At 41.4% G+C, this 25399-nt stretch overlaps 1 protein-coding gene across 1 annotated transcript in view; it reads left to right on the top strand.

The window, feature by feature from the left end:
- Positions 1 to 395: 395 nt before the first annotated feature.
- Positions 396 to 25399, top strand: part of Tbc1d4 (TBC1 domain family, member 4) — a 155526-nt gene continuing 130522 nt past the window's right edge. Inside the window, exon 1 of the mRNA XM_013009498.1 lies at positions 396 to 902. Within this exon, the coding sequence (XP_012864952.1) occupies positions 411 to 902 (492 nt within the window). The 5' untranslated portion in view covers positions 396 to 410. The remainder of the gene's footprint in view (positions 903 to 25399) is intronic.

Raw genomic sequence — 25399 nt, forward strand, 5'->3', positions numbered from 1 at the left:
CCTGCCCCCGGCGAGCGCGCGGCCGCAGCGGGCAGCAGGGCTGGAGCCCGCGGCGCCAGGGGCCTCGGCACCGGCCTGGAGGCCCGGTAAACCTGCTGGGGAGGAAGCGGGCAGACGAGGCTCGAGGCTCGATCGGAGCCCGGAGAATGCCCATTTAACTCGCCCTCTCCTGCCCATCGGCTGCCAGGCGCTCGCCTCGGTGCTTGCAGCCAGCGTCTGCGAGCCGCGCCCGGGGAAGTGCCGCATGGGGCAGGGCCGCTGAGGCGCGGAGTTGGGGATCCCTTCGCGCTCCAACCAGCGCAGGGATCCAGTGCGGCTGTTGGCACAGTTTCGGCGGCGCCTTGCACAGCCAGACTTGGGGGCGCGGTGCGCCCGGCGGGCCACCCCGCTGCTCACCGGAGGAACGAGTTATGGAGCCGCCCAGCTGCATTCAGGACGGGCCGTTCCCGCACCCGCTGGAGCCCGAGCCGGGCTCCCCAGCACAGCCTGGCCAGGGGAAGCCGGGCGACAAGCAGTTCCGGCTCTGGTACGTGGGAGGCTCGTGCCTGGACCGGAGGACAACGCTGCCCATGCTGCCCTGGCTCATGGCCGAGATCCGCCGGCGCAGCCAGAAGCCCGAGGCTGGCGGCTGTGGGGCCCCCGCGGCCCGTGAGGTCGTCCTGGTGCTCAGCGCGCCCTTCCTGCGCTGCGTCCCCGCGCCCGGGGCCGCCGGGGGCGCGGGACCCTCGGCCCCACAGCCCAACCCCGCTGTGTTCATCTTCGAGCACAAGGCGCAGCACATCGCGCGCTTCATCCACAACAGCCACGACCTCACCTACTTTGCCTACTTGATCAAGGCACAGCCGGACGACCCCGAGTCGCAGATGGCCTGCCACGTTTTCCGCGCTACCGACCCCAATCAGGCAAGTCCCGGGTCCTCTGGGGCTGGGAGAGCAGGGGGGGGACCGAGGAGCGGGGACTGACTTTCAGGTCTCAACGCGCGCGCGCGCGCTCCACGTGGCGCGCTTGGTGCCGGGCTCGCCCCCTTCCTGGGACTTGGGAATGAAGGAAAGGTGTTTGGGGCTGGGTGGGTGCTGGACACGGGTGGTGGGAGCAGACGACCTGCAGACAGACGCAGGGGAGATGGAAAGATGGAAGACTGGTGTCCTGGGATCCAGATTGGAGCTTCCCCTGTTCCAGGACGCAGAGATCATGGTCCCGGGACGTACGCCGTGGCTTGAGTATGGAAGTGGTTTGCCTGGCTGTTGCAAGTGTGTGCAGATGTGTGTGTGTGTGTGTGTGTGTGTGTGTATGTGTGTGTGTGATTGGAACAGGAGAGGGTGGGGTTCCCAAAGGCCACTGACTGGTTCTTAGTCAAGTGTTTTACACTTTAACCCGCCTGGTCCGACGCGGTCTTCATCGAGCACCCATAAAAGAGATCCAGTCCAGAGGAAGCGATTTCAGAGCTGGGCTGGGGGAAAAGTTTGGAACATTGTCAGATTGTCAGCAAAGTACAATTCTGAGTTTGGACGTCCAATGGGAAACCGTTCTTGTAGTTTATTCACTCATTGGAGATAAAGTGTGCTAGAAGAGAGTTCACATCTATTTCCTTACCCCCCACCCCCACCCCTTCTGCTCACCTAGGGCCTTGCGCGCACTGAGTGAGCTCTCTGCCACCTAGCTATATCGTGAGTTCTGAAGAACGTTTAATTTTGGTCCCTATTTTAAAAAAGGATCAATTCTCTAGAGTGTAGTTGACTCGAAATGATGTTGCTAAACCAAACGTTTACTTTCCTAAGAACAGGTGCAATTCTTATCCAACAGCGGGAAGGAAACTTAAGCATAGCGGTTATGCTTTTGAAAATAGGCTTTAAGTTTTTTTTTTGTTGTTCCTCAAGTGCTGTTTTACAACTAAATGTTTGCAAAGTATTGGAAAAGTATTCTATTTTGGAAAAATAGCGTTGGCTAAATATAAATAAATAAAGTCTCAGGTTTTATCATGTGGCATTCTTTGGACAGTTGGGAAATTAATAATAGTCCGATGAGAAAAACATCTTATAAGCAAGGCTTTCATTTTTTCTCAGTTCATTAATGTAGTGTCTGCAATTGAAAAACATTTGTTTACAATAGTTTTCCACAAAAGGTCTAGTGAGGAATTGAAGGAAATAAATGTTGGTTGTCTTTTATTTTACTTATCAGTTACTTTGTAAAATAGTTAAATATCATAGTAATCGGTGTGTTTTTCCAGAGTGAAAAGAGCTAGTTTTACTTGCTGTCATTTTTTTTCAGTTATAACGTATGGCAGAATACCTTTCTACAAATGATTTCAGATTTCTGATCATGATTCAGTGAACTTCATGTTATGCTCATTGGTTCAAAACTCATTTTTAATGGGCACACGTGAGGAAACTGGAAACTTTCTGAAAATGTAATGGTCTTTATTGTATTAGAAAAGTTTGGGTTCTGCCAGTAAGGAAGAATAAAGTGTATTTTTCCAGGCTTTTCAGACTTCCATGACTGTTAGGGGTTTATAGTGAACTTTTGCTATGTATGTATGTATTTATTTATTTTTACAAATCTGATGCCTGACCTATTATTGCTAATTTCATTGCTGATCATAAAGTATTGAATTCTCAACAGTTACTCAAGAGGCTGAGACAAGAGGTTCAGGCTTCAAAGCTAGCCTTAGCAGAAAAGTCTGTGAGACTTTTTTTTTTGGGGGGGGAGAGGGGTCCGGTTGTGGGGCCTGAACTCTGGGCCTGGGCGCTGTCCCTCTGCTCTTCAGCTCAAGGCGAGCGCTCTACCACTTGAGCCACAGCTCCACTTCCGGCTTTGGCCCCAAGTTTAAGCCCGACTGTCGGGCACACAAAATAAAAATAAAAAATACAAAGCCAAAACCCATCCTTTTTACTCACCTCCGTATTAAGCATTAGAGACTGAATGTTTTGCTGCTACTTTACTAATGGCATGTTTAGGATCATTTCCCCCTTTAGTCCAGTGGGAGTCATAAAAGCCATATGTCTTTCTGGTAGAAGACATTTCCCAGATGAGTCTTTGATCTAAAGATATGGATTCTTATTTGCTCTGAACTGAGAGAAGCTCTGGCCGGGAATCATTAACTTGAACGTCCAGATGTGGTCTCCTTAGGGATTTTCTCCAGCCATTAATTAGAGGTTACAAATTCAAATGCCCTTAGTGAGGAAGAAGGGGACTGGATACAGGGTATCCTCTTTCAGAGTTTTACTCTGCAAGTTATAGAAATGAGCGCAAGCTCAGCATTATTGAGAGCTTCTGTTCTTGCAAGACCACGTGGGAATCTGAATTTTTATGTATGACTTCACATTTGAAAGTATTGACAAAGACTTGAAACATGGAAAATTCTCTCTGTTCTAAACAATACACATCTGAAGGATGATTCCAAAGAGCTGTGGGTTGCCACTTTGTGTGTGTGTGTGTCTGTGTGTGTGTGTGCGCGCCAGCCAGTCCTATGGCTGTTGTGTAGGGCTAGCTAGCACTCTTATCACTTGAGCCATTACTCCACTTCAGGCTTTTTGGCAGATAATTAGAAATAAGAGTCATTGACTTTCCTACTCAGGCTGGCTTTGACTTGTGATCCTCAGATCTCAGCTTCCTAAGTAGCTAGGATTACAGATGTGAACTACTGGTGCCCAGCTTGGTTTGCCACTTTGAACTTTTATATAAGTATGTTGAGTGAAGGAGTATACTTACCAATATTGCGATGCTTGTTATGTTCCTCTTTTGAACATCTTCAGTTCAGTCAATATGGCTGTCATTGGAAGGACCATTGTTTTTACAGAATTTACAGGTAACAGTCTCAGTAGTGGTTGATTCTGCAGCCAGATGTACTGAACGGATGAGTTCATATGAGTTAATATGAGTTCATATTAATTCAGGAGTAGACTCTGGATAGTTTTGGACACTCTGGAACTCAGAGGAAGACCTGATTGTTTTGTCTTGAGTTCTACATTTGAACTGGAGACTTACTTAGTTGACTCAAAGTGACTGTTGAGTCTCCTGTGTTTTTTTTTTTTTTTGGACTCAGGGAGCAAAGTATAGAAGGTAGGCATAGAAGGTAGCCAGATCAGTGGGTCTGCAAACATCTCAAAATAAGCTTGCCGCTGGCTTGTTCTCATGTTTGTCTTTTGTCTACAATGGCCAGTCTGTAGGAAGATCATACATGTATTGATCTGGAACAATTTTTCTTTTTCTTTTGTTTTGTTGTTGTTGGTTGTGGGGCCTGAACTCTGGGCCTGGGCACTGTCCCTGAGCTCTTCAGCTCAAGGCTAGTGCTCTACCACTTGAGCTCTACCACTTCTGGCTGTTTTTTTTTTGCTTATGTGGTGCTATGGAATTGAACCCAGGGCATCATGCATGCAAGGCAAGCACTCTACTACTGAACCACCTTCCCAGCCCTCTGGGACAATTTTCAATGTGGAAAAGGTCATCATTAACAAGGACACAACTTATTCACCTGTAATGTTCATAGTCAACTGGGACATACATTTACTGTGTTTGAATGGCAACGTCTCCTTTTGTGCTCAGCTTCTGAGTTGGAGGATTGTGGTTTCTACTAGAGAATGATCATGTTTTGCAGAATATCAACTCAGATATCTTTTCTGAGGGTGGATCTCCATGTGACCTCAGAGCTGGCAGGCCTATATTGAGAGCTTGAGTATGTTGTGAGGAGTTGCTATGGTGATTAGCCCCCTGGCTCCACACCTTGCCAGCCGTGTTGTGGAGCTCAGCTGTAATGGACTAATACAAGGACTTTTTTTCTTTCAGGTGCAAAGAGAGGTGGAAATAAGGATCAACTATGTGTTAACACACATGGGTTGGATCCCATTTATTCAAGTCTAGGGAGTCTTGTATGGGAGGGACTATCAGATAGCACATTTGAATATTTAAACTAGAAAAGAACCAAAAAATATGCATACTCTAACATCCCGCTGACATAAATAAAATTTTAAGATATATCAACAAGGTCATTTCTCACTTCCTTTTTTTTTGTAGTATTGGAGTTTGAACTCATGGACTAGGCAGACACTCTTGGTTAATCTTTATGGTTTGTGGTCAGTGGCTTTGGGAATATGCTAGTCAGACAACCAGAGAAATACGAATCTGGAACTCTTCACTCTCTCGCTTTCTAACTGGTGGACCTGTCTCCATTTTTGTTCTCTCCTCCCTGCTCAGAGGTGGCTAATCTAGCTTGTCTCAGTGGAAGACTTGATTGCAGTATGTGGGGGAAAGGTAAAAACCTGCGTGCAGACCTCCCAGCTGCAAGGGAGCGCCTTATACCAGAGGCTTCTGCTGCAGCTGAAGGCTGTTCTTTATCAGCTTAGTTATCATAAACAGAGTTCTCAAACTTGCCTGCCTATCCAAATCACCTTGGAGAGGTTGTTAAAGCAGATTGGGTAACTCTATTTTCAATTTCTTTTTATAATTTTTTTTCTTTCTTTCTCTTCATACTGAGGATTGGATTAGGGTCTCCTATTTGCTCTACCAGTCCCTTTGAGCAGTCTTTTTGCTTTTAGTTTGTTTTTGCAATAGGGTCTCCTTTTTTTTTCTTGGGCTGGCTTTGAATTGAGCTCCATTCATCTCCAGCTCCTGAGTAGATGGGATTATGGACAGTGTAACACCCCATGCTTTGTCCTCTTCCTACATTCAGTATCTGATTCTGTTTCTGGTGCTGCTTATACTACTGGCTCGAGAGCCATAGTCCCCTAAACTGAGGCCCTAAATTATTGTGCTCATTTGTAAGTTATATGACTATTCTGTTCTTGGTTATTTTTGCAGTCATTCTCAGACTTGAAAATACAAAATAAGCATGATGAGAAATAACATCTGACTTTAGAATATTGAAAAGAATTCTTTTTTTTTTTTCTTCTGTCAGTCATGGGACTTGAACTCAGCACCTGGCTGCTGTCCCTGAGCTTTTTTCACTTAAGGCTCTACCACTTTTAGCCACAGTCCCACCTCTGGTTTTCTGGTGGTTAATTGGAGATAAGAGTCTTACAGACTTTCCTACCCTGATTGGCTTCAAACTGTGATCCTCAGATCTCAACTTCCTGAGTAGCTAGGATTACAGGCACCAGTGCCCAACTGAAAGGAACTTTTAATCTTTTAGTAGCTTCTTCCCAAGGTAAGCATTCACAAGAGTTCTGCAAATGAACAAAGTGTTCATTTTGGGAGAAATATATTCTGTCAGATTATGATAGTTTTTTTTTGCAAAAATTAAAGCTTTATTTGCATCCTAAGAAAGAACAGTATTCAGTAAGTCAGACTTTATTAAAATGCTTTTTTTCTCAGCATGAAATGAGCAAATTATTGCTTGGTGAGGAAACTGATGATTTCAGTGATTTTTCTAGGTTATCTGGTATATGGCACATGTTAGAAAAATATCAGCATACTTGCCAATGCTGGCTATTAAGAAAATCAATAAAAAGAAAAATATTTGGGCAATTTAGTCTGATGATGGTCAACTTGAGTGTTGTTGCAAATATTTCTACTTTGTTTCCTCCTCTTCTGCCTCTTTCCCTTCTTTTTGATCCTGCTCTTCTTTTTCCTCCTCTTTCCCCATCTTCTATTCTGGTTGTTTAGTTAAAAATATCTGGATATTTGTTTTAGCATATCATTGCTTCAGGGACATATTGGTGTAACTAACCCTAGCCAACATACATACCCCGTTGTAAAATGGGGCTAGATCTATGGCTTATTTACAATTGGTTTGACAAGGAAAATATTTTGTTAGAAATATGGTCTTCCTAAAGTATTATTACAAGTTTTGTAACTCATTGGATGTGTTGTGAGCTTGTTACTTTAAGGTCCCAAAGCGGCAAGTCTGTATTGCACTGTCTTTTGCATATCTGGGCAGCTTTTAATGCATTTCCTTAAAACGAACATTTATTGAACACTGCTGTCATTGCCTTCCTAGATTATTGCATGAGCTTCAGAGTAGCCGTGTAGAATATGTAGCAGTATTTCTTTCATTTTACAGATGGGAGAAGTGGGCTACAAAGAGTCAATCATATCCCAGTGCTGTCAGGCTTGTTATGGTAGAAAGGGAATGGGAAGATTCTAATGCATGTTCTCTTATCTAATATGGCTGAACTGCACTTGTAGAAAATTACTTTTCACTGTCAGTGCGACAGACTTTTGTGCTGTTGATTTTTCCTAGTGAGAGTAATTGCTCAGTGAGTATGTTTATGAAGTTTATAAAGGGGCTAATGCTGAAGATGTACTTGGATATACTTATAACGAGTAAGTATTTTTTTATATAATTTTTTTTAAAGAACTTAGATCTTGCTATGATGCTATGGTTTCCTCCTGTCCCAGCCTCCTGAGCAGTAGGGACTACTGAACTCAGGTGGAATTTTGTTTTAATGGGAAATAAAATGTCTGTGTACCTAACTCAGGTGTACCTTTTAGCCTGTGTCTTTAGGAATAGCAAGGAAAAGTCTATTTCTATCTATATCTTAGCACAGAAAATTATTACAGTATGTGTTTAAGAACAGGTAAAAACAGGCATTTGAATGTGTTTATATAAAGTATTACAGCCTGGATTGAAACATATTATTAATACAAGTCATATTAAAGTATTACATGGCTCCCATCTGTGATCCTAGCTACTCAGGAGATTGAGATCTGAGGATCAAGGTTTGAAGCCAGCCTAGGCAGAAAAATCCAAGAAACTCTTATCTCCAACTAACCAGCAAAAAGCCAGAAGAAGAAGTGTGGCTCAATTGGTAGAACATCATCCTTGAGTGAAAAAAGCTAAGCAAGAAGCCCTGAGATCAAGACCTAGCACCAGCATGAGTGTGTGTGTGCACGCATACACACACACACACACACACATTACAAAGTATAAATTTTAAACTATCTCATATGCAAATTATATAATTAAATAATATGACATGTAAAATTACAAGGTGTAAAAATAATGTGTGTAACCGCCATAAACATACAATTAAGTAAAAATCACTGGCATCCAATTGTTCTGTTTTAATCATCTGGGGTGGAGAGAAGAGCAGCAGATGATACTAAGCTTTTGTTTGATTTTTTAAAAAAATTTTTATTCCCCCTGCCTCCCAGTGCTAGAGGTTGAATCTGGATTCTGGATTCTAGCCCTTGAGCTATGCCCTTAGCCATAAAATTTAAATGTTGTAGGTAGGTTAAGTCCAATGACTTGGTGGTGGGCTGTTGTATAATTTTACAAGCTCAAGTAGACAAATGACTAAAAAAATTCCCAGTGTCCATCATAGCGGAAGCATGCTGCACCTGCACTTTTTTTTTGTTACATTCAATATAAGTGGTTAGTATACATGTAGCTGGTTTATGCTTGTGGTTTATACTGTTTATGTAACTCTGGTTTAGACACAGAAGGACAACATATGAAGTTAAATCTGCAGTTAACTTGCAAAAGCCAGAAGTGGAGCTGTGGCTCAAGTGATAGAGTACCTTCCTGGAATGGAAAAGGCCAAGTGAGAGTTCATGACCCTGAGTTCAAGCCCCAGTGGCGCGCATGCGTGCAAACACAAACACACACACACACACACACACACACACAGAAAAAAAAAAAAAGCCAGGCGGCTCACGCCTGTAATCCCAAAACAAAAAAAACAACAAAAAAGCAAGTCCTTCCAAAAGAAAAAAAAACAAACCTTTGTTTGGTCTAATTTCAGATAATCTTGACATATATTTGTGCAGCTTCACTAAAAGAGCAGGGGAATTAGTGCTATCTTTGACATTACTCATCTCTTCCAAGTTTTACTTCTTGCAAGATGTTGAGGATGGAATTTTCCTGGCTAAAAATAGAAGCCTAAATTTGCAACTCTGCTTTTATTTTGTGAGTATCCTTAAACTAGTTAAATAGTTTTCATTTTTAAGTTCTGTGAGTTTTCACAGAAATTTCTAAAATTCTCCAAGTGAGAACTATGCATACAAGCATATTGTATAACTTGTGAATAGAAATAGACTACTATTTCAGGTTCCACGTCAGACATAGGAATTTTAATTGAATATATCTACTATTCTTTTGTGTCTTACAATTTTATCTTGTGTGTGTGTGTGTGTGTGTGTGTGTGTGTGTATGTATGAATGTGCATATGCATACTTGTGTATGCCAGTCCTATGGCTTGAACTCAGATCTAGATGCTGTCCCTGAGTTCTCTTGCTTAAGCTAGTACTCTATCACTTTGAACCACTTCTGATTTTTTGGTGGTTTATTGGAGATAAGAGTCTCATAGACTTTCCTGCCTGGGCTGGCTTCAAACTGTGATGCCTAGATCTAGATCTTGGCCTATTGAGCAGAGTAGCTAGGATTACAGGCATAAGCCATTGGTGCCCAGCTTGTGTGTGTGTGTGTGTGTGTGTGTGTGTGTGTGTGTGTGTGTGTGTGATACCCCTGGGGCTTGAACTCAGGATCATGAACTCTCACTTGGTCTTTTCTGTTCCAGGATGGCACCCCATCACTTGAGCCACAGCTCCACTTTTGGCTTTTTGCTAGTTATTGGAGATAAAGAACCACATGAGTTTCCTGGTGTTGAAGTGGGAATTTCAGATCTCAGCTTCCTGAGTAGCTAGGATTACAGATGTGAGCCACTGGGGCCCAAGGATCATGGATGACTGAACCCCCATTTCCCTCCCCATATTCACACACTGTCATTTTACCACATGCTCCATAGTTGAACCATGCAAGTATTTCTCTCCTGTCCTACACAAGCTCAAGTCTTAAGTGACCTCAATCTTTGCCTGTGTGTTTCCTATTTATTTAAGCTTTTCCCTCACCAGACTTCACATTTCTGCTTAAGCTGCATATATCATTTCCTTAGATTGACCCCCCAGTGTGTGTGTATCTGGATCTGAAGTATACAGGGTCACCTGCTAGCCCAGGTTTTTACTTCTGTGTCAGCTCTTGGTTTTCCTTTTGACACTTACACATTATTTTTATTTGACTGTTTTTTGGGATACTGTCGCCATCTCTGGAATGTAGTTCTATGTCGGCAGAGCATGGTTGTGTGCCCAGGACTTGGTTCTGCAGTAGGAGTTCATCCCAACCCATTGACAAAGTGAGGAAGAATTAGTCCTTCTTTTCAGGGAATTTGAATTCACAAGCAGGAGTTAGTCAACTGCAAGAGTATGTGTAGTCTCTAACTTTGTTTCCTTTACCTTTAACTATCATTATTTCCTTTTGCCCTCCCTGCCCCTTCCCTCTTCTTTCTTTCCTACCCCATCCCTCTTCTCTTTACCCCTCCCTCTCTCTACCCCTCCCCTCCTCTTCCCTCTCTTTGCTTTCCTTCCTCTCTCCATTCTGTTCCCTTCTCTTTTCTTTTTGGCAGTACTAAATACTGAAGTTTGAATACAGGATGTTGTTTGTCAGGCAAGCTCTCTGCCACTGTAGTCATGTTCCCAGTCCCTTTTTAATTTCATTATTTTCAAATAGGCTCTTGGATTTTTTTTTTATGGCTGGGTAGACTTAGATTGCATAGCTAGCATGACAGCTGTGTGCCACCCCACCTAACCTTCCTTAATTGGAGTTACAATATACAGAAAATTTTTCATAAAGAAAGGCGTTTATGTGTCTAGGAAAAGCTAAAAATGCCATAGTCACATGCCTTATATAAATATAGGCCTCCTGCTTCCAACTCTGTTGCTGTTCAGAAAGGGCATTTTCCCCATCTCTAGTCTTCATCTCTGAGTGATAATCATCTCTACATTTTGTCAATGTTTGGTCCCTTGCATAGGGTAGGAAACTTCTAGAATAATGGGTTCTGCATTAGTCAGACTTTTGTCATGATGAAGAAATACTCAGGAAAGGTAAAGGAGCAAAGATTTATTTGGGTTCATTGTTTCAGAGATTTTAGTCTGTGATTGGTGGGCTCCTTTACTTTCAGGCCGTGACAAGGCAGAGACATCACAGAAGGAGAACATGATGGAGGAAAGCGGCTTGCCGCATGGCAGCCAGAAAGCCGAGAGGAGTAAGCAGAAGGGGCCAGGGCCAAGGTCTTCAAAGGCATACCTTTAGAGGTCCAATTCCTCTAGGCTCCACTTCCACAGTTCCACCACCTCCCAATAGTTTATTGAGAATTTAAATCCATGAGTAGGTAAAGCCTCAAAGATATCCTAATCTGTTAGGAATTTGTTAGTCCAATCAAGTGAACAATCAAGATTCCTTAATATGATTAACTCTTCCTTTTATTACATGGATGAGCCATTATGGGACTCATACACTCACACACACACACACACACACACACACACACACATTCATTCACTTCTCTGTTGTGATAATTGAGGGAAGTAGGTCATTTATGTGTCCTTGGGGTTTGTATCCTGCCCCGTCTCCTTCCTATTGCTGTTCTACTCTGCATCCTGGCCCCCATAGTATAAGTTTCTTTGCTATGCCCTCCTTTGCCATGATGGACTGAAACCTCAGAAACTGTGAGCTTTCCCCCCTGAAGTTGTTTCTGTCAGGAATTTTGTCAATCTGATGCAGAGTCTGAAGGATACATCTGTTTGCCATTGCTTTTTTAGAATGAAATAATCTGTGAAAACCTAGTTTCCATGAGCAAGCTCAGTCTGAAGATTTGTCTGTTGATGATCAGAGCATTGTTCAAAACAGCAAATCCAGTTCTTTGGTAGGACAAAAGGTCAACAGATAAATAGTTTTACAGTGTGTTTGCCTGTTTACTAAGGTTGGATTCTTTTGTTCCTGGCATGGTAGATAAACACACAGCCAGTTCTTTCTGTACTGCAATATATGTACTCAGTATGGGAGTTGTTTGCACTGGATTTGAATTGTAAGACATCATTCTGGTTACTTAGGAAAACCAGTTTTTGTGCATATGACTGTGTCAATTAATAGTTTATTTGGAAGTCTTGTTGGCTCTGGTTTTCTTCTAAAAATAGAACTGATTCTGGACATTGGCAATGAGAAGTCACATATATCTATGCACACCCTGTAACTTTTTCAACTGCTTCAGTTTTTTAGATGATTTATTGTTGCCATTATTATAGCAATTTGAACTCAGGACCTGGGCACTAACTCTTAGTACTTCTGCTCAAGGCTGGTTCTCTACCACTTGATCCACAGCTCTACTTCCAGCATTTTAATGGTTTATTGGGGATAAGAGTCTGGCATGAATTTTCCTGACCAAGCTTGCTTTGAACCATGATTCTCAGATTTTAGCTTCCTGTAGCTAGGATTATAGCCACTGACATACAACTTTCAGATGATTTACTTTTAGAAGTCATGCTGCCATCATGAAAGAGAATTGCAACAAATGCTTTGAATATACTTAGACCTTCATAATTCACCTGGATACTGAAAAGTTCATTTAAAATGTGTTGATTTAAAAAATGTGTGTTAGAAGCCGGGCACCAGTGGCTTACACCTATAATCTTAGCTAGTCAAGAGGCTGAGATCTGAGGATCACAGTTCAAAGCCAGTCTAGGCAGGAAAGTCCGTGAAACTCTTATCTCCAATAAACCACTGAGAAAACCGGAAGTGGCACTGTGGCTCAAGTGGTAGAGTGCTAGCCTTGAGCTGAAGAACTGAGGGACAGTGCCCAGGACCAGAGTTCAAGCCCTACAATCAACAACAACAAGAAAATGTGTATTAAATATCCTCAGAATTTGAAATTACAGTACTCAAAGCTCAGTACTGTATATGTTTTGGCTCTTGCTGCCAATGAATAAAACATTTGTTCATTTGTCTAATTCAGATAGAGTACATGCCAGAAAGCTCATCTTTGCTCTCATCATTCTCTGTTTTGAGCATATTTACAATCATCTGCTTCAAACAAAAGGAATGACTCTAGCTGTGTGCTCATTTGCTGTTTACTGGCATTGCGAGGGGAATGTTCACTTGTTATTGATCACACAGCTGTTAGATGTCGGACAGAGGAAATAGACCTGTGAGTAGAGAACCCAGAAGCACTGGACCCCGCTCTTCCACATTCATTCATTCCTTTATTCATTTGTTCACCTTGCTTCTTGTGTGCCAGATACTGTGCTGGATACTGATACAGATGTGAGTCTAAGGGTCTCCTGTTTTGTGAGTCTGACAGTTTTGTAGATGAGCCACACAAAACTAAGTTAAACTGATAAGTAAAACAGTGTTGTAGCTGAGTGCAGGGGGGTTCTGGAGTCTGATTGCTGGGACTCCAGCCGACATTGCCTGTGATCCTAGGCAAATTCCTGCACCTGTCTGTAGCTCAACATCCTTATCTGTAATATAGGGATGGTAAAATGTGCTTATCTCATTGAGTTGTGAGGATTAAGGGAATCAGTGTTTAGGTCACTACTGATTACTACAAGAGAAATTCATTCACAAAAGCATTTAGAACAGTGTCCTGTAGGTAGTATGGTATCAGTGTTGCATATTTACAAATAGGGAGTTTTATTATTTTTGAAAAATTTAATTAATAATAGTATTTTGTGCTGGAACTCAGGGCCTTGCGCTTGCACTTAGTGTTTTTGCTCTGTCACTTTGGCCACAAATAAGCAATTTTATATCGTGATAGGGTCTGTGCAGGAAAAGAACATGGTAGTGAGACTCGAGAACTAAAAGAGAAAAAGGGAGGTTGATATTAAAAAAATATTCTTGATTGATAGAATCTTTGGGCAATTTGGGCGTATGGCTTTTTTAAAAAAATGAACTCAAGAACTTTTGTAACTAGTTGGAGTGGGGAGGATAAAAGGAGAGGAGCAGGTATAATATATAAACATAACCAAAGTGCTTCATATGCATGAATGGAAATAATACCAATGTTGTTTTTATTTTTATTTTATTTTTTGGTGCCAGTCCTAGGGCTTGAACTCAGGGCCTGGGCACTATCCCCGAGCTTCTTTTTGCTCAAGGCTAGCACTCTACCACTTGAGCCACAGCACCACTTCCAGATTTTTCTGTGTATGTGGTACTCAGGAATCAAACCCAACGCTTCATGCATGCTAGGCAAGCACCTAACTACTGAGCCAGACTCCCAGCGCCTCAATGTTGTTTTTATTTTTATTTATTTATTTTTGTCAGTTGTGGGGCTTGAAGTCGGCCTGGGTACTGTCTGTCAGCTCTTCAGCTCAACAGCTCAAGGCTAGTGCTCTAGCACTTGAGCCACAGCACCACTTCCTGTTTTGTAGTGGTTTATTGGAGATAAGAGTCTTACAGACTTTCTTGCCTGAGTAGCTAGGATTACAGGCGTGAGCTACAGGTGCCTGCCCCCAATGTTGTTTTTAAAAAGCACGGAGGGAGTAACAAGGATTACAGGCATGAGCCACCCTATCACATGCATCACTTTTGGTCAGATGATTATGACATTTTCCCCCATTATGGTGGTAGCCAAAACACTGTTTTTGCCTTTAGGCATATAAACAATGCTGTGACTGTATTAACAGTCTTTTCACAGGGCAATGAAAATACCACTTGACATAGCAGTAGCTGGACCATTTTATGAGAAGTCAGGTGGTAGATCAGTCTCTTAATTGCAAGGTGGCACTCTAAAGTTCTGTGTGCATTATTTCTCATACTTTCTTTGCTGAGGCTAGATAGAACCAATGTATGGCCTTGGTTGTCAGATGGTAAGATGGGGTCTGGGGCACATTCAGCATAATTAGGAGGAACACTTTCCTGCTGTGGGGAAGTGAGAAGATCTCTGCTATGAACAAGCCATGGAAACACAAGCTCCAAGCCTGAGATAGAACTTCAAATAATGAGATGGATCTGCAGGAAGAAATTTCTCTAATGAATGTAATTAAAGCTTTCTTGTATGGTCTTTTGGTGCTACATTGGCATCTGGTCAGTTTTCCCAAGGAGGTAAGAACTGTCTTAGTTTTGGAAAACGGTGCTCTACGTTTTTGGGGGATGGGGCAGTATTTGGCTCTGTGTTGCCATATTTTCTTCTCCTTCCTTCCTTTCTTCCTCCCTAGCTTCCTTCCTTCCTTCCTTCCTTCTTTCCTTCCTTCCTTCCTTCCTTCCTTCCTTCCTTCCTTCCTTCCTTCTTTCCTCCCTAGCTTCCTTCCTTCCTTCCTTCCTTTTTTCTTTCTTTCCTTCTTTCTTCCCTCCTTCTTTCCTTCCTTCCTTCTCTTCCTTCCCTCCTTCCCTCCCTCTCTCTCTTTCTCTCTCTCTCCTTCCTTCCTTCCTATTCCTTCTTTCTTTTGTTCTTGGTTATAGAGTTTGAACTCAGGGCCTGGGCACTGTTCCTGAGCTCTTTTGCTCAAGGCTAGTGCTCTACCACATGGAATCACAGCTCCACTTCCAGTTTTCTGGTGGTTATTTAGAGTTAAAGAATCTGATAGACTTTCCTGCCAAGGCTGGCTTTGAACTGTGATCCTCAAATCTCAGCCTCCTGAATAGGATTACAGGTGTGAGCCACCAATGCCTAGCTTTCTTCTTTTTCTTTTCTTTCCCCTCCACTCTTCTAGCTTGTGTATGAGTGATGGGAAGAGGAAATATGTGAATCCTGGAAGGAGAAGCCACACTCACTCTTCTCTTTCTTAAGGGATATGTTTACTATTAGATTATTATAGATTTCTCTTTGCTAAAAAGCAAGCAACATGTATACCAAGCATTCTTCACATTGCTTATCTATTTTTTGAAGTAACGTACCATTTGGTAGTTGTTTTTTTTTTTTTTAGCTTTTGTAATAAGTTTGAGAACATTGAGCATGTTTATATATCTCTTCCTGAAGTTGGTTTGCAATCCAAAAGCCTTTGTATCCAAAAATTAACTGGTTTGGAAATAACAAAAATAATCATGATGTCAGAATAGGATTTTTTTTTGGGTCCGGTCGTGGGGCCTGAACCCTGGGCCTGGGTGCTGTCCCTCAGCTCTTCAGCTCAAGGCTGGTGCTCTACCACTTGAGCCACAGCACCACTTCTGGCTTTTTTCTTTTTGCTTATGTGGTGCTGAGGAATCGAACCCAGGGCCTCTGGCATGCAAGGCATGCACTCTACCACTGAGCCACCTTCCCAGCCCCAGAATAGGAATTTTTATTAGATGAGTTTTGCTTCTTTATTAATAACAGCCACCAGAGTCTTAAGCTTAGAGAGTTTTAATTATCTTTGTCAGCACTATTCTACTTAGCTCCACCAAGACCATTAAATATTGACTGAAGTTAATAGAGTATAAGATTAGCAGATAAGTAACTAGGAATGACAGGTGTAAGTGATTTTTGCAATAACAGGTCAACACTGATAATGACATAAGCCCACTTTAACTATGAAGCCAAGCTGTGGGAGAGAATACACATTTGTTGGGGCACACTGCATTCCTTGACAGGTCTGAAGTTGATCTCAAGGAATGTGAATGTTTCAGGGCCTGGTTTAAGAGTTTAAAGCCAGTGAAAAATGATCTATACATGCTTTTTAAAGGTTTTATTCTGTCTCAATCTGAAAGGCTTGTGTGTGTGCTACTACTAGGGCTTCAACCCAAGGCCTGGGTGCTGTCCTTTAGCTTTTTTACTCAAGACTAGCACACTACTGCTGAAGCCACAGCTCTGCTTTTGGCTTTTTGGTAGTTAATTGAAGATGGGAGTCACAGACTTCCTGCCCTGGCTGGCTTCCAACTATGATCCTCAGATCTCAGCTAGGATTACAGTGTGAGCCACTAGTGCCCAGCCCAAACTGAGACTTTTGTTTTGGTCAGTCATGGGGCTTGAACTCAGGGCCTTGGCGCTGTCCTTGAGCCTCTTTGTGCTCAGTACTAATGTGCTTGAGCCACAGTGCCACTTTTGGATTTGGAGTGGTTAATTGGAGATAAGAATCTCATGGGGACATTTCTGCCAGGGCTGGCTTCAAACTGCCATCCTCAGATTTCAACCTCCTGAGTAGCTAGTATTACAGGAATGAGCCACGGGTGCCTGGCTCAAACTGAGATTTTTAAAGTCAAAAGAGCTACCTATATTTAGGAAATGAAGAACTCAGTGATTAGGGAATTTTAAGGCTAATGATTTCTCTATCATTCTTGAATTCCTACAAAGAATATGGCATTATGGGTTTAATAAGTAAAAGATTACTTTATGTGGCTTCATGGTGACTCCCAGCTTGCATAGAAATGTAATCATACCACTTTGAAAGAGCATTTTGGTAAAATAGTAGAGTTTATGGAACCTAGTAATTTTTTGAAGCCATGATGTGAAAGAACTTTAATAGCTCCATTATAAATGGAAATGGGAGTTGGAGAGAACTCATAACTGCAATCCACAGATGGTCTAGACTGGACTGGGGTAATAAATCAATACAAATCATCTTTACATCTCCTCCTTTTACATCTCCTTTTTTTTTTTTTTTTTAAAAAAACCATACGGTTTGCCTTTCTTTCATGCCATTGGACAGTATATGTAGGTTCTAAGAGGTAAAAGAAGAATAGCTTTTAGAAGATGGATATATTACTTTGGGGCTTCTGATTGCTCTGCTGACATATTGAGTAGCCCCCAAACATACAGCAGAACAATTAGATCGTTCTGTAAGCTAGTGGCTTATGTGATCATGATGGTTTTTAAGAAAATGATGACAAGTGTGCTGATGTTCATGGAAACAGGTTAGGAAGGCATGCAGCTTAATCTTGTATAAGCCAGTGTCTAGTCTGCAAGACTCTGAGGTCATCCATGTAGAAAACTTGGCTCTCCTCATGCATTCACCCTGAGAATGCTATAGCTCCTTAGTAATCAACCTCCTTTCCCCTATAGCTCAGCTTTCCAACCTTTCTGAATGTCTCTCCAATGCGCATGCCCACGTAGTCTCTGGCATGTATCTATCTGCGTAGGCTGCTCCTTCCATTGGAAATGCCCTCTTACCACTTCTCTAGTGTCCTGATCTTTACAAATCCCACTCAAAAGTCACTTTCTTTACTGTAAGTCATGGTGTGTGTGTGTGTGTGTGTGCGCGTGCGTGCAACACGCACACATAGGTGCCAGTCCTAGGAGCCTAGGCACTGTTCCTGAGCTTTTTTGCTCAAGGCTTGTGCTCGATCACTTGAGCTATAGCTCCACTACTGGCTGTTTTACAGTTAGTTGGATATAAGTGTCTCTCTCATGGGCCTGACTTTGAACTGCAATCTTTGGAACTCAGCCTTCTGAGTAGCTAGGATTACAAGCACAAGCCACTGGCAAAGTCTTTTCTGGCATTAATTTTTGCTGTGGTTTATTGTGTATACCCCGAAGTTGAAGTGTGGGGCTCTTAAGCATTGGAACCATGTGTGGGGGTGGGCTTGAGGGTCCTGAGACCTTATCCTTGTGAAGATGTCAATGGCATTTTCTTCAGAATGGGCGCCTTATAAAAAGTTGTTTGGTGCATTCTGCTATGTTATAATGCAGCAAGAGGGCCTTAACTAGATGGTGGGCCATAGTCTTAGACTTTCCAGCCTTTGAAAGTGGGAGCCAAATACGTTTCTGTTCATTATAAATTGCCCAGTGTGTGATATTCTGTTATAGTAGCACAAAAGGAAGTGAGTCAACCCCCATCCTCCAGTGGTATGTTGCTTGGTGCACATGTATTTATAGCATTGTAACTGCAGTTGTCTTGTGTTCTTATCTTTGCTTTCCAATCTCTTCTTCACCATCCGTTTGTGAACTCATAAAGATAGTGATAATGCCTTAGCATCACATAATGCCTTTAGCAATGGCTAATATATATATTTATTCTATTTTGGTGCCAGCACTAGGCCTTGAATTTAGGGCCCCACATTCTTTGCTCAAGGCTGGTGTTCTATCACTTGAGCTACACCTCCAGCTCCAACTTTTTTACTAGTTAATTGAGATAAGAGTCCCTTGGATTTGTCTGGCTGGCTTCTAACTGCTATCTTCAGATCTCAGCCTCTTGAGTTGCTAGGAGTACAGATGTGAGTGACCAGAGCTGTTGATTTGTATGTTATATTAGTCATTATGCTGTATGTTTTTGTTGTCATTTTTGAGTGTTTTCTTTCTGAGTAGGTCTGTGGTATGTGTCCACTGGTATAAGAAACATAAAAGGTTGTGGTTGGAAGATAAAAGAAATACAGGGAAATTGTTGAATAATTAACAATGGTGAATGGTACCACCACCTATTAACAAAAGCCAAAACAACATGGTAGAAGCAGACAGTTCTCAGTAGAGAACTGGGCAAACATTGTTGCATTTCCACAGAAGCATACAGGAATAAGGAAGTAGGGTGTAGGGTATGTTGGAGGGTGTATGCATGTTGGAGGAGGAAAAGCAAGACAATAGAATGCCAGAGTTCACACTAGGTAAACTTGAGAGAATTAGCCAATTGCTTAATTGAAGTCTTTTTCTCTCATTCAAGGAGATGTCAGTGCCTATCTCCCACAGAATTCTGACAAAGAAATGAGATAATTCAGGTGAAGTCTTTAATGCAATGCCGTAAGTAAGTGCTCACATGATAGCAATTTATTGTTATTATATTTACCATTTCATTGTAGTGACCAGGCATAAAACCACACCATTATAAGAGAGCTGTGAAAGCAAAGCCACACCAACAACCTGACAAAGCAGGGAAGACATAGGTGAGAGAAGAATCAGATCAGGCAACAGGAAACTAGCACTATATCAGATCCATCTGGGGGAAGGGAAAAGCAGGGCCACTGGAAGAGCAGTTGAGAAGAAAACACAAAGAGCTAGTGGAAAGAACATGACCTTGAAGCTAAGGCATTGCTTGCCCTAGGCTTCTAAAAACATGATCGGCTTCCTGCTGGGACTGGAGCCATCACAGAGTGACCAGTCCAGGGCCTGCTGGTGGAAGCAGGTGTGCCAAATGGAGTGCACTGGTAATTAGGTTAATTTATGGCAAGGTTGTGGGGTGGAGGGAGGGACTGCAGGAGGGATGGATCATGAAAAGAAAGAAAGTCTGGTTGAGGTAGATTGTTGAGGCCAAAGAATGGCTGAAAAGATATTGGGGGCAAACCCTGTTTAAACGTCTGTAGTGTTTTCTCAGGACATTGTGTAAAAGGAAGGCTGAGATTCAGAATGGCACCTAGGAGAGATCACGTGGCCACTTACCCAATATGTGTTAGGCCCTGGGTTTGCTGACACAGGAAGAAAGGAAGGAAGGAAGGATGGAAAGGAAGGAAAGAAAGAAGAAGAAAGAAAGTAGGAAGAAAGGAAGGGAGGGTGAGATGGAAGGAAAGAAAAGAGGGAGGAAGGTAACTAGGCAGTCAGGCAGGTAGGAAAGGAAGGAAGGAAAAAAGAAAAGGAAAGAAGAAAGGGAGGGAAGAAAGGAATGAAGGAAAGGGAGAAAGGGATGTAGGAAAGGAAGGAAGGAATTGAAAAACCTCTTTTTCAAAATCAGGCTTATGGAATTCTTCTAGAGTTTTATACTAAAAGACTTTCTACTTCAGGTGTGCACACAAAGTAGAATACTCTTACAGTACTGTTCTCAGTCTCGGTTTGTTTATAAAAATCACTAGAGGCAATTATCAGACAATTGAGGTTTTCAGCTTCCCTACCCTCAGGGCTACTGAAGTGTAAGCACCCTAGAAATTCATATTTGTAAGCATACCAAATACTTGGAAGTAGACAATTTGGGATAAGACATTGCCTATGCCAAATGAAAGACTTTTCCTTTGTAGGTCAAGATTTGTAGTACTTAATTTCTTTTCTTTTCTTTTTTTTTTTGGGTCCGGTAGTGGAGCCTGAACTCGGCCTGGGCGCTATCCCTCAGCTCTTCAGCTCAAGGCTAGCACTCTACCACTTGAGCCACAGTGCCACTTCCGGCTTTTTTCTTTTTGCTTATGTGGTGCTGGGGAATCGAACCCAGGGCCTCAGGCATGCAAGGCAATCACTCTACCACTGAGCCACCTTCCCAGCCCTTGTAGTACTTAATTTCTAAGCTGTGGCCTGATTGTACTCAAGTTCATAGGCATGTTTAGAATATGTGTTTACACTAAGTAGACTGGTAGTTTAGGAATTTTCACCCTACAGTAAGTAAAGGGTGACTTTGTTCCCCAAAGGACGTTTGAAGATATCCGGAGACACTTTTGGTTGTCATACTAGAGTTATGAGTGCCATCGGAGTCTGAATAGAGACACTTGCAGTAATGCTAACAGCTCCAGATATCAAGACAGCCTCTCTAAAAGAATTACGCACAAAAATAGCATTATAGAGATGATAAAACCCTGGCTAATGCTTAAGGTGTATCTAGATCAATTCACATGTCAGTTAACTATTTCTGAAATCTTAAATTCAAGTATCTTACATGTGACCACCATCCACATAAAGTCGTAGACCATTTCCCACCCTCTCCCAGTGCATACTCCTATGTCTCAGTCTTTTAAGTAGCTAGAATTACAGGTGTGAGCCATGTGTGGTTAATCTGTTTGCCAGCTTGACTACTGAGAAATGCCTAGGGTTAATAAAGTACAGCTCTGGGGTATCTGTCAAAGTGTTTCCAGAGAGGATTGATAGGTACATTAATAACTGGTGAAAGACCCACCCTGAATGTGTGCAGCTCTGCCCAATGGACTGGGGACTCAGATGGAATAAAAATGGAGAGCCTGTCATCCTAGCTACTCAGGAGGCTGAGATCTGAGGATCATGGTTCCAAGCCAGCCTGGGCAGAACAGTTGGTGAGAATCTTGTATCTAATGAACAAGCAAAAGCCCAAAGTGGATCAAATGATAGGGTACCAGTCTTGAGCAAAAAAGCCAAGTGACAACATAAGGTTTTGAGTTCGAGCCCCAGTATTGGCATGAGGGAAAAAATATAGAGAGCCAGCCAGCCAGTATAAGCTAAATTCTTTCTGAATGAATGCATCTATTGCTGCTGCTATGATATCACGTATGGACATTAGGACGCAGCTTCACACTAGATCATATTGGAAAGGTATAATGTGAAGGAGGGCTGATAAGTTATTTTGATCGTTTTCATGAGTTATAGAGAAAAAAAATCTCTGCCTTGTCTAACTGAAGAATCAGAAGTAGATGAGAACAACTGTGTATTTAAGGAAAGCATTTATGTATTCATCTTTACATTTTTCCTAGATAGTACTTAAGCCTCCCATTTAAAATAATAGTTTGGGATTAGATTAGAGGAATATGATGCCCACACAATATTCTATTTGAGTCTTTTTCCAAGGGAGTTACGTAAAGTACTTTACTGATCATATACCAAAATATACCTTTAGATCAAATCATTAGAACCCTTGGGAAAAAGAACTGGGAACTTGCAGCTTCTTGTTCGATCTTGTTTTTTTGTAGCTGAAGTCCTCCATGTACTAACAAGCCCAAATACAGCCCATAAATTGTGTGGGAAAGCAGTCTGCCAGCTGGAAGCTACCTATTACATCATAAAGTCTAGCAGCTTCTCTGTTTTCTGGAAACCTGAATAAACCTAACAAGGTAGACTGTATTTAATTTGGACATGGTAATGATAGCATCTTTTACTTAAATGTTGAAAGCAGTTTTTGCACATAGCTTTATTTTGTTTTATTTTTGGTTACAGCTTAAACTCGGGCCTTGTACTCTCACTTGGCTTTTTTTTTTTTTTTTTCACTCAAGGCCAGAACTCTACCACTTGAGTCATACCTCTGCTTCTGGAGATGAGTCTCACTGAATTCTCTGCCAGGGCTGGCTTGGGACATTGATTTCAGTTCTTAGTCTCCTGAATAATTAGGATTACAGATGTGAGCTACTGGCACCTGACTGTATGTAGCTTTAATTCTATATACAGTATTTTTAGTTTTTGAGGTATTGGGTATCAAATATATATATATATATATAATTATATATATATATATAAAATTATTATTATTTTTTTTTGCCAGTCCTGGGGCTTAAACTCAGGGCCTGGGCTTCTGTCCTTGAGCTTTTTTCTTTTTTTTATTGTTGTTGTTGTTGATCATGGGGCCTGAACTCTGCCTGGGCACTCTCCCTCAGCTCTTTAGCTCAAGGCTAGCACTCTACAACTTGAGCCACAGGGCCACTTCTGGGCCTGTGGTGCTGAGGAATCGAACCCAGGGGCTTATGCATGTAAGGAAAACACTATAATACTGAGCCACCTTCCCAGCCCTGTCCTTAGATTCTTTTGCTCAAGATTAACACTCTACCACCTGAACCACAGCACCACTTCTGGCTTTTTCTGCTTATGTGGTACTGAGGAATATGAACCCAGGGCTTCATGTATGCTAGGCAAGCACTGTACCACTAAGCCACATTCCCAGCTCCAACATTAAAGATTTTTAAGTAAATATTCTAAGCTACATTTCAGAATGTAGGCTAATTTTTTTTTTTCCTGCTAGTACCAGGGCTTGAATTCAAGGCCTCCAGCTCTGACTTGGCTTTCTTGCTCATAGCTGACATTCCCACCTTTGAATCACACCTCCAGTCTGGCATTTTGATGGTTAATTAAAAATGGAGTCTCCCATGCCTATGTTGGCATTGAACCCTAATCCTTTAGGTTTTATACTACTGAGTAGCTAGGATTATAGGTGTGAGCCACCAGTGCCTATTGGGTAGCCTATTTTAAAAATCACAATTGTGGTTAATTATAGAATAGATTAATTGTATTTTGCAGAATATTCCTTTTAGTTTCATTTTTGCCTTATTAGCAATACAACATGCCAGGTTTCACAATGATTTTTTTTTGTTGTTCAATATTATTTAATAAAAATCTTCTTAAAATAGAAACTTTTCTTCACTCCCTGGTAAAAGCAATTATATTACTATACTTACAATTAATAATGCTTTCAGGAAGTTGAATGACTTAACTAGGCCTGAAGTTCAAGTATTTGGCAGCATTAGGGAGGAAAATATTAATTAGTGAGCAAATTTAGGTAAAAGGTATAATTATAAAATTAGTACTTATTTTCATATTCAGTACTAAGGCTATGGAATAGCAAATGTGTGGCTTGTTAAGGATTCCTAGGAGATTGAATATGAATAGTTTGGGAAGTCTAATAACCAGCCTGGCTTAACTCTGATGTACTCAATGCTTAAGATAGAATAATTTTATTTGTACTATTCATATTGTAACATAATATCAAAATTATTCTGGAATATTCATCCTGACTAATTTACACTAGGTCCATTTGCAAAGAAAAAGCACATTTTGATGGTTAATTAGGCTGTTAAGAATGTTAATGTAAGTTTGGTACTACTGATGCATACCTATTCTCCTGGTTACTCAGGAGGCTGAGATCTGATGATCATGGTTGGGAGCTAGCCCTGGCAGATAAATCCTCTTACCTTCAATTAACTAACTGGAACCTGAAGTATGGCTCCAGTAGTAGAACTCCAGGCCTGAGAGAAAAAGACCACATGAGGTCTTGAGTTCAAGCCCCAGTACAGGCACCAAAAGAAAAAAAATAACATGTTTGTAATTATTTTTCCTTAAATTTTGCTTTTTTCTTGAGCTTTAGCAATAACAGTATTTTCAAAAATGTCCTCCCCACTTCACGTCATAGCTTTACGTCATAGCTATAGTTGCTGTTCATGTCTCTTGCAAGGTTTCTTTTGTTTTTGTTCATTATTTGTAGTGTCAGAATTCATTTTCTTTTAGAGGTATAGTCTATTTCGTGCTATAGCAATATCCCTGAACAGATGAATGTATATAACATTAGTATTGTCTGTTCATTTACTTTATAATTTCAGAAACAGGAGTTCTGTAGTATTAAGGATTTTTATAGTGTCCTTTTAGCATTATTAAGCTTTCTACACACAGGTATGTTATCAGGCTTTTATTTTTTATTTTACAGTAAATTAAAAATGAAAGGATACCCATGTAATTGTAACCCCTCTGTACAGTATTTTCACAATAAAAAAAAGGAAAGGATAACATTCATAACTTTTAACTTGTTAGAATAGTATGACTGTGCTACTCTGCTTTACTTACTGTAACTTTAATCTTTAAAATATACAGACAATATTTATTGCTAGTTAGATAAGTTGTCTAATGTTTTATTAAGTCTTTATGGTATACATCGGCATGGTTGGCCGAATAATTGGGAATGTGTTTGACTTCAATCTTCAGTCTCCCCAGAGACAAGAATAATATCTTGTGGCTCAAAGTCCCTCCCTCTAAAGCCTCTCCCTCCAATCAAATGTTTAGTCTTTCTGGCAAGGCTAGTCCTCATTCTCAGCCAACTTATTAGCATAAACTACTTAGAATTCACTATATGCCACTTATTAGCATAAACTGTCCTGTGGTTTGAGGGGTACATCATAAATAACAAAGATACACATTAATAGGTAAACTGGTAGAATTTAGCAGTTACTTCTCAGGAACTGGGACAAATTCTTACTATGTATCCTCTTTTCCCCTGAAAATTATGTCTGACTTTATTAGGTACTTGTGAAATTGAACTTTGCAGAGAGAGAGAGAGAGAGAGAGAGAGAGAGAGAGAGAGAGTGTGTGTGTGTGTGTGTGTTGTGTGTGTGTGTGTGTGTTGTGTCTGTGTGTGGGGAGAGGGTGGGTGGCTTGAA

The sequence above is a fragment of the Dipodomys ordii genome, unplaced genomic scaffold (assembly GCF_000151885.1).
Source record: "Dipodomys ordii isolate 6190 unplaced genomic scaffold, Dord_2.0 Scaffold1, whole genome shotgun sequence".
NCBI lineage: Eukaryota > Metazoa > Chordata > Mammalia > Rodentia > Heteromyidae > Dipodomys > Dipodomys ordii.